Genomic DNA, 13612 nt, shown 5'->3' on the forward strand with positions numbered 1-13612 from the left:
CATAAAACAACATGTGTACTTCTGTTTCATGAGAAACTATTTGTTCTGTAAGCCTTCACCTGAAATACAATAAAATATAACAAAAAAAGAGAGAGAGAGAGAGATTGACTCAATGAACAAAATCATTTATCTGACAACCTCAGCTAAACTCATAGAAACATTTGACTGCACTGGTTTCCAAACTGGCATTATAATTCTTTTCCCCCTCTGCCCCACCCCGGCCAGGCTACAGCTCTAGTCCACATCTATCTAGATGGCTCTGTCTTGGTGACTCATGGTGGCTGCGAACTGGGACAAGGCCTTTACACCAAAATGATTCAGGTGAGGTAAGTGTCCATCTTCTCCACTGTAGAAGAATATAGCATCTTACAATCAATCTAACAGCTTTTTCTCTTGCTGAGCAGGAGAAAGACCATCACAGTAAGCATACAGATCAATTGTAAGAGTTATCTTCGTTTCAGGAATGCAAAAATGGAGGAGAGTGATGGCGGGGGGTGTTAGAATTGAGAAAATATATTATTCCTCCCACATACAAAAGAACCAAGCCCATCACAGAAGGACAAACACTGTTATGATCCCACTTATATAAAATAGGCAAATGTATCCAACCCAAGCTTATTAGTGGTTACCAGGGGTGGGAGGGAGGGGGAGAGAGGAAAACATTGCTTGGGGCACTAAGTTTCTGTTAATGGTGGAATAATTTGGAAAAGGATAGTAGTAATGGTGGCACAGCATGATGAATGTGATTAATGTCATTGAATTGTACCTGTAAAAATGGTTGAATTGTCAAATCTTGTGTTATATATATTTTTGCCACAATTAAAAAAAATAAGCCCATAAGTCTTCTGAAAAATAGGATTCCAGTTTTAAAAGATAAAATGCTTTCAAGCTCTATAGCAGCTGCTCAAAGCAATATGTCATCATTCAAATCCTCAATTAGAAGAAATGAATGCATTTAATAGGATGAGAAATTGTGTTCTTATTATGTGTGCTAATTCAAAGGAGTGTTTTTAAACTGTTGACAGAGCAAGAGATTATTTGTGGTAGGAAGTTTACTTTTTTTTTTTAAATGTGAAATAAAAATCTGTTGAATATGACATTTGAATGAAAAATATGTGGGAAATAAACCTTCACTCCAATGTGAGACAGAAGATGCTTTCATTAAGGACAGAATATTATTTAACAGCGTACTCAGAATTAGGAAACCACAAAAGTCCACAGGCCCTTCTATGAAAATATCTTGTGTACTTTGCAACAAAACCCTTCAGTCCGCAAAATGTCCCACAAAGGAAACCGCAGACAGACAGGCATACAACATAATCTGCTGAATTGTCTGTATACCTCAAAGAGAAGATGAAGGTGGAACAGGAAGACCAAGGCCTCACTTGCCGCCAGGTATCTCGTGTCATACTAAACTAGATGTCCCAGAGTAACCATACTGCCACACGGCTTCTATAAACTGATGTAAAAGAAAGCACAGAAGAGTTAGATTGGCAAAAAGGAGTGCATCTCTTACAATCCCATTTAAAATCTTCAAGCACATCAATCTACATACAAAACCCAAGGATGCTATCTTAAATGTTTGGCAGTTGTTAACTATCTGCACGTCAGCCCCAGCTCCTGGCAACTCCATACACAACAGGATCAGACTATTGTGATCCAGAAGGTTTTCATTAGCTGATTTTCAGAAACAGATCACCAGGCCTTTCTTCCTAATCTGTCTTCACCTGGAAGATCTGCTGAAACCTGTTTAGCATCACAGCAACACACAAGCCTCTACCAACAGATGGGTGGTGGCTGCACATGAGGTGCATTGTCTGGGAATCAAACCCAAGTCTCCCACATGGAAGGCAAGAATTCACCACTGCCCCCATTAGGAGGATAGCCAGGTTTTATAGTCAGTTCTAAACAGAATTTAAAGGCATTCCGTTTAGGGGCTTAAAGTCAATGAAATAAATTTATGTCTCTTCTGCTTCGAGTAGGTGGCTAGTAGAGAACTGAACATCCCCCAGTCGTACATACACTTGTCTGAAACAGCACAATCACCGTGCCCAACGCCTTCTTCACAGCAGGGTCAATGTTGACAGACACCAACGGGAAGGCCGTGCAGGTAACTTTTCTTTCCATTTCTCACAGTCACCCAATGACAGTGCTGGAAGGGACCTTGTCCTACCCCTTTTTATATCGTCTATCTTGAGAAGATAGATGATAATTGTTGAAGCTAGATAATGGGTCCGGGATGGGGGGCAGGGGTTATACAATTCTCTCTAGTGTATGTTTGAAACTTTCTGTAAAGGAGGAGAAGCTAGAAAAATGAGTACTTGGCATTTGGAGTTTTAAAATAGGAGGAGACAACCCTACCAAGAAATATAGGTGAGAGAAGTCCCCAAAGGAAGGAATTCAGAAGGTCACAAAAGAATGACAAATGTTTGCTGCAATGTCTTCCTATCTTAAAGGACAAACTTATCTCAGGAGACAGTCGAACTGTCAAATCTACAACTGTGCACGGGAGTGTGGTGGTCAAGGCATGATAAGGGGCAGGGTATCTGATGTTTGGACAGGCCTGGGAGCTCTAGGATGTATGTTTGCCTTGTATGTGGCACTCTTGTGGAAGGCATCCATATGTAATGAGGTTGATCATTGAAAACTGAAGGAGCCAGCATAAATGGGTCTCGTGCAGGGCTGGATTACCCAATAAGCAAGGTACACCCAGGCCCAGCTGTGCCTTCCCACCAATCTGCAGTGCACAATGGCACCTGTACCCCACCACGTCAACAATAGGGTGAAACCCATGTGAAATTGCTCATTCCTGATTAGCAAGTAATTACAAGCCCATGTGTACTTTGCTCAAGCTAGCGCATACCGTGCTTACTGGTTAATCCATCCTTCGTATGAAAACAGGTATCTCCCTCACACATGAGGAGCCACAGACCATTTCCCCAAAAGGAGGTGACAGAAAACAAGAGGCAGAGGCCAAGAGGGAGAATGTGGGGCATTCTGAGGCTGAGATGATATAAGTTAGGGCAGAGTCCCCAGACAAAGGAAGAGGTTCAGAAGAAGGTTCAATACGGCAGGATCCACAAGTGGATTTTTTTTCCTTCAATGGGTTTCCATATGCTACTCAAGTTTAAGAAACCCTACCTAGAGAAGTAGGAAGCAGATTCATAAAATTAGCAGCCCTCATTTCAATTGATTTAAATGTTTAATGTTGTAAGTGGATTTGTATTTAAATTAAGAGTGAAAGTCAGGGTGAGGTCCGCCGACACCCATGGTCAGCAGGCATATTCTCAGGGATCCAAGAATTGACCACAGTAATTTTCAATTTTAGTTTCAATGACAATTTTTTTTAAATTAAAATAAGCACATTTTATTGAACACTTATTTATAAAGAATAACCACTTTATAAGTGGACTATTTCCATAAGATCTCTCTGCATTTGAGACCAAGAAGGGTACTCTGCGGCAAGACAAGAAAAGAGCAGAGATGGGCTTCATACATAAATCATGTTTTCTTGCTTGGTGATGAGCAGATGATGGCAAGATTTAAAGCGCAACTGAAGATCTCGTGGCAATTCAAAGAAAAGTGACAAGAAATTGCTCATCAACTGGCAAGCAATAGGCATGTTGAACTCTAAAGAAGTGTCAATACTATTTCCACATTCAAAGCTGCAGTATAGCTTCGGAAAAACATCCTCAATCAATTAAATTAATGTTATTTCAAATTTTGTTGGTATACAGTTTGGTGTACAGCTTTGTCATTTTGTTTTAGTTTTATAAAAGAGCTATAACTCTAAGGTGACTCTACCTAGCTTGACGTTAGTACATGTTTAAACAACATCATAATAAAAATAATTTTAAGTCGATGCTGCAGGATCCACAAGTGTATATATTTTTTCCCTCAATAAGTTTCCATACGCTACTCAAGTTTAAGAAACCCTACCTAGAGAAGTTGGAAGCAGATTCATAAAATTAGCAGCCCACATTTCAATTGATTTAAATATTTAATGTTGTGCCTTTTTTTCTGATGTAATTTCAAATATTTATTTTTTAGAATGCCTGCCAAATTCTCATGGCCCACCTTCAGCCTGTCATCAGGAAAAATCCTCAGGGGAAATGGGAGGACTGGGTGAGTGTTCTCTTTAGCATCCCCACCAGAAAAGGGCAACTACATCCAGATGTGCCGGAGTCCTAAATGATCGGCTGCTTGTCCGTTCAAGAAACAAAGCATTTATTAACATTCACTTCTACTGTTCCAATAGGGTAAAAGAAATGTCTGTGTTCATGGAAAGTTGACTTTATTTCAGAGCCTAATTTCTCACAGAATATGTTAACAGCAGGGGCTCTTGCGTAAAGCGCCCCTGGGGTTGCTGCTCCAGCTCTGTCACTACTGGCTCTGAGGGGCAAGTCATTACCCCCTCAGTGCCTCAGGGCTTGGTTACAATGGAAATAATAGCAGTCCTAATATCAAAGGAGTACTCTATGACTGGACTCCCTGGGTGGCGCAAATGATTAACGTGCTGGGCTGCTAACTGAAATATTGGAGGTTCAAGTCCACCCAGAGGCACCTTGGAAGAAAGGCCTGGTGATCTACTTCCAAAAAATTAGCCACTGGAAAAAACCCTATGGAGTGCAGTTCTATTCTGACACACATAGGGTTTGCCATGAGTCAGGGGTGACTCAATAGCAACTGAGTTTTTTTACTCTATGATTAATAAATATTATTATTACAGTTACCATCATTATTATTTTTATTCCCCACCCCTATCTACTTTACTTTGCTCCAGCAGGGAAGCTGATATAGTTATATAGTGAGATAGCTAATCAAATTTTTTGGAACAAGGCAAGGTACAAATACACATACCCATGTGCACCTATGTACGTAAGTACATAAATATGTCATAGCCCCCTCCCCGACTTAACGGGCTGAAAAGGTAAAAAATAATGAACTCACAGTGTGCAACCCCCCCCCCCAAAAAAAAAAAACAGGGTCTCAGAACACAGCTATGAGCTGCCTTTAAACCCCGCCTTTGAAAAGCATGACCTGTAACTTCCACATAGTCTCCCTTGAAGTGAACGTGAGTGCGGAGCTTGGTGCAATGAGGAGGCAAGTCCAGCAGAGAAGGCAGTTTTCATTACTTTTCCCAAACTTATATTTCTTTGTAACTAATCATCTTTTGCAGATTGCAAAAGCCTTGGAAGAATCCATCAGTCTCTCAGCTACTAGATATTTCAAGTAAGGAATGTTTTTACTTTGACTTAAATCATACATAGACAGGGGTGACATTTAAAATTCTTAACAGCCAGTACAGTAAGAGCGCTGATCAATTTAAGCAGGGCTTGGCTGTGCCTGTTGTCAACCCTTGAGTGGCTGTATCATGGGTGTAGGGAAGGGGTTCTAGGGGAGGGCCAGGAGACTGAGGGGTGATCCAGAGGCTCCTTGGGACAGCAGCTATTTACCAGCTAGGAGGGACACCGTAGCTATCTACACACACTCTGACCTGTCCCAGTAACTGAGCACTGAAGGGTAGGGGTCAGATACCTACAAATGGATCTTCTTCCGTATCTATGGTGGTTCTCTTAGAATCGTGATCACAGTCCCCCAAGCAGAAGAGGGAGGGAAGAATGGCCACAAGGATGGGAGGTCTTAAGCCATGGGGTGTGGACGCTGCCAGCAGCCACAGCGTGGAGGCCCTTCTACTCTCTTCATCTCTAGGGCCTCGTGCAGAGAGGGGTAATCAGATACCTAGTGAAGGAAGCACTTTTTCCTCTTCATGCCTAATTTCTCTTCTCAGGGGCTACCAGACAAATATGGGCTGGGAGAAGGAGGAAGGTGAAGCATTTCCGTATTTCATTTATGGAGCAGTCTGCTCTGAGGTTGAAGTTGACTGACCGGAGCTCATAAGGTAAAGAGTGGCATTTGTATTCCTCGTCTTCATGTTGTAAACACAAGCTCTAAATCCAGTGATGTGTTATCTATGCTGTAAATGATAATCAACTTGACCCTTCCACTGGAAGAAACAGGGAAGAACTATAATTCTAGTAAAGAGCTATTTTAAATAAATAATATTTTTCATCGCGTATTTTCTCTTGGTACAGCTCCTGAGAACTGACATATTCATGGATGCTGCCTTCAGCAAACACCCAGCCCTTGACATTGGACAGGTGCGTGACAGATACCAGAACGACCCTACATAGGCTTTTGGTCAATTCCACTTAGCAGCTATTTTTTCAGAATATTATTTTCCAAAGTCCTTCAAACCTTGCTTATATTTAGTGTAAGTGTTCTTCAATAAATATTATATATTACACACATACACACAGAGAGATAAAATACTGGAAGAAAATCCCCGAAAAAGATAACAATGGCTGTCTTTGTATGGCAGGAATATGTGTGATTTGTTCTGCTTTATAATTCTCTGGACTTTCTAATTTTTCTTCAATGAATATTAATATGTTCAGAATTAGGAAACATTATAAAGATACATAATGACAAAGTTGCATTTAAAAAACAATTGCTGTGGCGTCCCTCGACTCCTGGTGACCCTATGTGTGTCAGAGTAGAACTGTGCTCCACTGGGTTTTCAGAGACTGATTTTTCAAAAGTAGATTGCCAAGCCTTTCTTCCAAGGCACATTTCAGTTAGCACCCAAGCATGTTAACTGTTTGCACCAGCCAGGGACTCCAAAGTTGCATTAGTATTCATATAAATATTGAATTTAAACAGGCTGCACACTTTAGAGACATATAAGGGGAAGACAAATGCTTAAACACAATTTTTGTCCTCTTGCTGAGTTTAATTATAATTTTTATCTCACAAATAAATAAAACTAACCCACCCAAAATCAGCTGTGGAGGTAGTTTTGGATTTTTTTTTTTACTCTTATTACTCAAAGTGTGGCCAGCAGACCAGCCACATCAGCACAGCACAGCACAGCCCAAGTGAAGCCAAGGCAGCTGGCCTGCAATTTGCACTTGGGTAGCAAGGATCTGGACGGACTGAGTAACTTGGCATCGAAACCCTGACAGACATATGGTGCTCTCATCTACCAGCCCCTTCCTACTGTCCTAAGCCCTACCGGTACCAGTTTCTGTCAAGTCAACCCCGACTCATGGCAACCCCATGTGTGTCAGAATATTACTGCGGTCCATAGCATTTTCAAGAGTGAGTCTTCGGAAGTAGATAACCAGGCCTTTCTTTCGAGGCATCTCTGGGTGGATTCAAACCCCCAATCCCTTTACTTGGCTGATAGGTGTTATAAAGGAACAATTTCATTGGTCCCTCAGTGTTTTTCAAAATGGAGTCCTCAAACTCCCTGCAATAGAAACATCTGTAGTGCTCATTAAAAATGTGGATTCCTGGGCCCACCCTGGACCCAGACTTAATTGTAACTTTGGAAGACTGGAGCTTGGATTCTGCACATTTAATCCACACCTGAAATTGTTCTCAAGCCTGTCAAGTTTGAGTACTACAGCTAACCCCACAGGCACCCCGCGTTTCCCCCCTCCCCTCTCCCCTCATGTGACCTCTTCTCTGCACCCCCCACCCCCCAGCTTATTCCTGCCTCTTTGCTACTAAAGCAAAGGCACAAAGGGAAATGTTATGGTCAAGAAAACCCTACCTTTGCCCCATCAGAAAAAGAAAGAAAACCAGAAGGATGTTAGACTGCCTCTTCTGGGCTTTAATCTTTTCCTTTAGAGTCAAGCATTGTTATTTTAAATTTAGCACTTAAATTTACTTAACATATTCCTAAATTTTGTATCTCAATAAAACACAGACTGTAACTCCCTACAATATTTATGATCTGACATCCATTCAGACACCCTTTTTAGAAAGGACTTTTTTCCCTAGAGCATAATAGTTCGTAAAGAGAACACAACATGGCTTTGATAAATATAGCTATTTCTTCCAGGCCATCCTGTTTAACATCGATCTACTCTCTCTAATAATTTATAAAGGGAAGTAAAGAAATCCAGATGCTGTACTAAACTGCAATGTCCTGGCTTCATTTATTCTAGTCCGTGTTCCTTAATTTTAGCTTCTTTTTCATGTAATTCAGCAGACATTTCTTGAGAATCTATGTACCAGGCATCATACAAAGCACAGAACACAAGAAGGCCAGGCCTTGATATGCTTATAAACTTGCAGGAAGGAGAAAGAGAGAGGAGAGATGAACCAACAAGTGCCGCCATTATGGGGAGCGTGTTCACAGTGCACTGAGTCTGGAAGAAGCAGTTCCTAAATCAACCTGGGGTGGAGGGAAGAATCCAACAGGCTCCTAAGAGGGGCTAGCTCTTCAGCTGGAACTTGGAGGATGGGTAGGAGTTTGCCAGGTGGACAAGGTGAGGTGAGGAGGAATGAAGAGAATCAGGAGAAACTGCATTTACAAAAGCTTAGAGGGGAGAAAGAACCTACTGGGTTTGGAGAATCACCAGGAATTTGGCAAGTGTCAAAGTCCCTGTGTGGTACGAACGGTTTGTGCTTGGCTGCTAACTGGACAGTTGGCAGTTTGAACCCACCCAGGGTACCTAGGCAGAAAGGCCTGGCAATCTGCTTCCATAAAGATTACAGCCAAGAAAATCCTATGGAGCTTAGTTCCACTGTGTCACACATGGAGTCACCATGAGTCAGAATTGACTTGACGGCAATGGGGTGGTTTGGTGTTTTGGCAAGTATCAGGTATCTGGAGAGTAGGGTACCTGGGGAAGAAAGGCTGGGAGTGAGGCCAGGCAAGGTGGCAGGCGCGACATCCAAAGGACCTTTTATAAAGCCCATCGAGGTGCTTTCAAGAATGGCTTACTATGGTTCAGAGCTCCATTTTCATTCACACTGGAATGTTTATTCAACCAATATTATGTGACTCTTTTGGCTGTAGATTGAGGGAGCATTTATCCAAGGCGTGGGACTTTATACCCTAGAAGAACTGAAATACTCCCCAGAAGGTGTGCTTTATTCTCGGCGTCCAGATGACTACAAAATCCCCACTGTCACTGCAATTCCAGAAGAGATCTATGTCACTTTGGTGCGTTCCCGAAACCCCATAGCCATCTACTCATCAAAGGTAAGAACTCAAGACCTCTTGTTTCAAAATTAAGAAAAGAGTCCCCTAGATTTGCTTACTCTTCTGAATTACAAATTCCAAAAGGAGAAGTTGTTGTTGTTAGGAGCTGTCAAGTCAGTTCCGACTCATAGCAACCCTATGTACAACAGGACAAAACACTGCCTGGTCCTGTGACATCCTTAAAATTGTTATTATGCTTGAGCCCATTATTGCAACCACTGTGTCAATCCATCTCATTGAGGGTCTTCTTTTTCTCTGACCCTCTCCTTTACCAAGCATAATGTCGTTCTCCAGGAACTGGTCCCTCCTAATAACATGTCCAAAGTACATGAGACAAAGTCTCACTATCCTCACTTCCAAGGAGCACTGTGGCTGTACTTCTTCCAAGACAGATTTGTTCATTCTTCTGGCCGTCCACAGCATATTCAATATTCTTCGCCAACATCATCATTCAAAGACATCAATTCTTCTTTGGTCTTCCTTATTCATTGTTCAGTTTTCCCATACATATAAGACAATTGTGAATACCATGGCTTGGGTCAGGCGCACCTTAGTCCTCAGAATGATACCTTTGCTTTTCAACACTTTAAAGAGGTCTTTTGCAGCAGATTTGCCCAATGCAATGCATCGTTTGATTTCTTGACTGCTGCTTCCATAGGACTTGATTGTGGATCCAGGTAAAATGAAATCCTTGACAGCTTCAATCTTTTTTCAGTTTATCATAACGTTGCTTCTTGGTCCAGTTGTGAGGATTTTTACTTTCTTTACTGTGGAGTGTAATCCGTACTAAAGGCTGTAGTCCTTGATCTTCATCAGTAAGTGTTCAAGTCCTCTTCACTTTCGATAAGCAAAGTTGTGCCATCTGCGCATCATAGGTTGTCAGTGAGTCTTTCTCCAATCCTGATGTCGCGTTCCTCTTCATATTGTCCAGTTTCTCAGATTATTTGCTCAGCACACAAACTGAATAAGTATGGTGAAAGGATACAATCCTGACACACACCTTTCCTGACTTTAAATCACGCAGTATCCCCTTGTTCTATTCGAATGACTGCTTCTTGGTCTAAGGACAGTTTCCTCATGAGCCCAATTAAGCATTCTGGAATTCCCATTCTTCACAATGTTATCTATAATTTGTTATGATCCACACAGTTGAACACCTTTGCATAGTCAGTAATACACAGGTAAACATCTTTCTGGTATTCTGTACTTTCAGCCAAGATCCATCTGACATCAGCAATGATATCCCTTGTTCCACATCCTCTTCTGAATCAGGCTTGAATTTCTGGCAGTTCCCTGTCAATGTAATGCTGTAACTGCTTTTGAATTACCTTTAGCAAAACTTTACTTGCATGTGATATTAATGATATTGTTCGATAATTTCTGCATTCTCTTGGATCACCTTTCTTTGGAATAGGCACAAATATGGATCTCTTCCAGTCGGTTGGCCAGGTAGCTGTCTTCCAAATTTCTTGGCATAGACCTCCAGCGCTGCATCCGTTTATTGAAACATCTCTACTGGTATTCTGTCAATTCCTGGAGCCTTGTTTTTTGCTAGTGTCTTCAGTGCAGCTTGGACTTCTTCCTTCAATACCATTGGTTCTCGATCATATGCTACCTCCTGAAATGGTGGAATGTCCATCAGTTCTTTCTGGTACAGTGTCTCTGTGTATCCCTTCCATCTTCTTTTGATGCTGCCTGCGTCATTCAATATTTTCCCCATAGAATCCTTCAATATTGCAACTCAAGTCTTGAATTTTTCCTTCAGTTCTTTCCTCTTGAGAAATGTCCAACATGTTCTCCCCTTTTGGTTTTCTAACTCCAGGTCTTTGCACATTTCGTTATAATACTTTACTTTGTCTTCTGGGGCTGTCCTTTGAAATCTTCTGTTTATCTCTTTTACTTCATCATTTCTTCCATTCACTTTAGCTACTCTACATTCAAGAGCAAGTTTCAGAGTCTCTTCTGACATCCATTTTGGTCTTTTCTTTCTTTCCTGTTTTTTTAATGACCTCTTGCTTTCTTCACATATGATGTCCTTAATGTCATTCCACAACTTGTCTGGTCTTCAGCCATTAGTGTTCAATGCATCAAATCTATTCTTAAGGAGGACAGAAGAAAAGAAAGCTCCTGGCAGAATGACACTCACTGACTTCAGAAAGCCTGAATCTTCACTCTTAAGAGAGAACATGCAACAAATTCAAATCAAACAAGAAGGCTTGAGGAGGAGTAGGGCATCTTGGTAAACGAGACAAAGTACCCTCATGAGATAAAACTGAAGTAGGCACATTTTATAGCTGTTTTCTGCACCTTACCCATATCTCCTCAAGACTCAAGTCTTATTCATGCTGCCCTCCCCGCCCCCTCCCTCAAATGAGAACTTGCTTTCAAGTAAGTTTCTCACTGATTATTTGCTTGGAGGTGTTAATAGCCACTGAAACCTGAGGTGTTGACCTCATGCTTCCTGGAGTCAGTGAGTTCTAAGTGGCCTGTAAAGACCCATGTCAAGGGTTCTCGAACACAAGTGTGCAAAAAATGCAGCTTCCCCAATTTAAGTTTTATTTTGAGCCTACATCTGGCCAGACAGGTGGGCAACCTTAACCTCAGGTTTTCAGGGGTTTCCTTCCTTTCCTAGGAGTAGGTCAAGTTGGGGAAGGAAGGTGAGACTTCCAGACTGAAAGACCTCTGTCTCCACTTCTGCACCAGACTTTGGCAGGGGCATCTGTAAAGGCACAGTCCTCCCTCTACCAGTCTAGCCACCTTCCTGGCAGTCTGCTCCAAATAGGGTACCAGACTCACCCTCTTCTCCTCACCTCCCTTAACATAGCTTCTCTTAGTTTCCCAGTACTGCCTGTCTTGGTCATCTAGTGCTGGTCCAACAGAACTACCACAAGTGGATGGCTTTAACAAAGAGAAATTTATTCTCTCACAGTCCAGGAGGCTTCAAGTCCAAATTCAGGGCATCAGCTCCAAGGGAAGGCTTCAAGTCCAAATTCAGGGCATCAGCTCCAAGGAAGGCTTCAAGTCCAAATTCAGGGCATCAGCTCCAAGGGAAGGCTTCAAGTCCAAATTCAGGGCATCAGCTCCAGGGGGAGGCTTTCTTTGTCTGCTCTGGAGGAAGGTCTGTGTCATCAATCTTCCCTTGTTCTGGGAGCTTCTCTGTGCAGGAACCTCAGGTCCAAAGGATGCGCTACGTTCCCGGTGCTTCTTTCTTGGTGGTATGAGGTCCCCATGTGTCTCTGCTCGCTTCTCTCTTTTATGTCTCAAAACAGATCAGATTAAGACACTTCCCAATCTTGTAAACCTCATCACTATAACCTCATCACAGTGACAGACTTTACAACACATAAGGAGATCACATATAACCTCATCATGGTGATAGAGTTTACAACACATAAGGAAATCACATCAGATTACACAATCATACAATACTGAGAATCATGACCCAGCCAAGTTGACAGATATTTTGGGGGGACACAATTCAATCCATGACACTGCCTTAACAAATACCACAGGTGGCTGCTTTAAAGAACAGAATTTCATTTCCTTACAGTCCTGGAGGCTGAACGTTCCAATTGAGGGCTTCGGTAGTACTAGTGTCTCTCTCTCTCTCTCTCTGTCAACTCTAGGGGAAGTTTCACGTCTCTTTCAGCCTCTATAGCCCTGAGCATTTCCTGACATTTGTTGGATGGATTCTTACATGGTGTCTTCCCCCTGTGTGTGATTCTCCATGTCTGTTTTGTCTTTTTATAAGACACCACTTGGAAGGAATTAGATTTAGGACCACCCTACTCCAGTATGACCTCATCAACATAACAAAAGAAAAACTCTATTTCCAAACAGGATCACATTCACAGGCACAGGGGTTAGGACTTCAACATATCTTTTTGGGAAACACAATTCAATCCATAACATAGCCTCTGAGGAAATCTCTCTCCACTGCCCCAAGGTACCATCTCTCTCTCCATATTTGCCTCAGAATAAGCTAGGCTTTTAAAAACTAAAGCCTGAGAAACCCTTTATCTGCTTTAGGCCCTTTGTCCTATCACTCCACTGAGTCAGTGGACACAGATCACAGACTAGACCACTTTGAGAGAAGAGGAAAGAAAAATCAGTGCAAAAATGTGTTGGTTAATTATGTAAAATTAATGCCACCACACAGTTAATTCCAAAGCACCCAACACAAGCCAGAGAAGTTAGCACACAAGAAAACTCTAACAGTCCACCTCTCTAGAGGCAACCACTTCACTGTCTTTCAATCTCAACTACAAAGATTATGGTTGTTTTGATTGGGTTTTGAATTAAAGACAAACGGTCAAGAACCCAAGTTGTAGTATCTCAGAGGGCACCAAGGGCTTTGGTCTTTAGGATTTTACCTGAGTGGGGAATAGGAGTTTTCAGCTTCCCAGCTATACTCATGTCCTGATGCCCGGGTGCATTTTCATGAGCTTCTCTGAGGAGGGCCCCACATTCAACTCACTCCCCTCTGAGGGTTAAAAAGCCAGAAGAGGTAAGTGTGTGTGTGTGTGTGTGTGTGTGTGTGTGTGTGTGTGTGTG

The 13612-nt window shown here is 42.0% G+C and overlaps 1 protein-coding gene across 1 annotated transcript in view; it reads left to right on the plus strand.

Annotated features, from left to right (window-relative positions):
- Positions 1-13612, plus strand: part of LOC101341581 (aldehyde oxidase 2-like) — a 212386-nt gene that overhangs the window by 98057 nt on the left and 100717 nt on the right. Inside the window, 6 exon segments of the mRNA XM_023732911.1 lie at positions 226-326; positions 2038-2110; positions 4051-4125; positions 6096-6161; positions 8873-9058; positions 11386-11446. Coding sequence (XP_023588679.1) covers positions 226-326; positions 2038-2110; positions 4051-4125; positions 6096-6161; positions 8873-9058; positions 11386-11446 — 562 coding nt within the window.

This window comes from Trichechus manatus, unplaced genomic scaffold (genome assembly GCF_000243295.1).
Source record: "Trichechus manatus latirostris isolate Lorelei unplaced genomic scaffold, TriManLat1.0 scaffold00056, whole genome shotgun sequence".
NCBI lineage: Eukaryota > Metazoa > Chordata > Mammalia > Sirenia > Trichechidae > Trichechus > Trichechus manatus.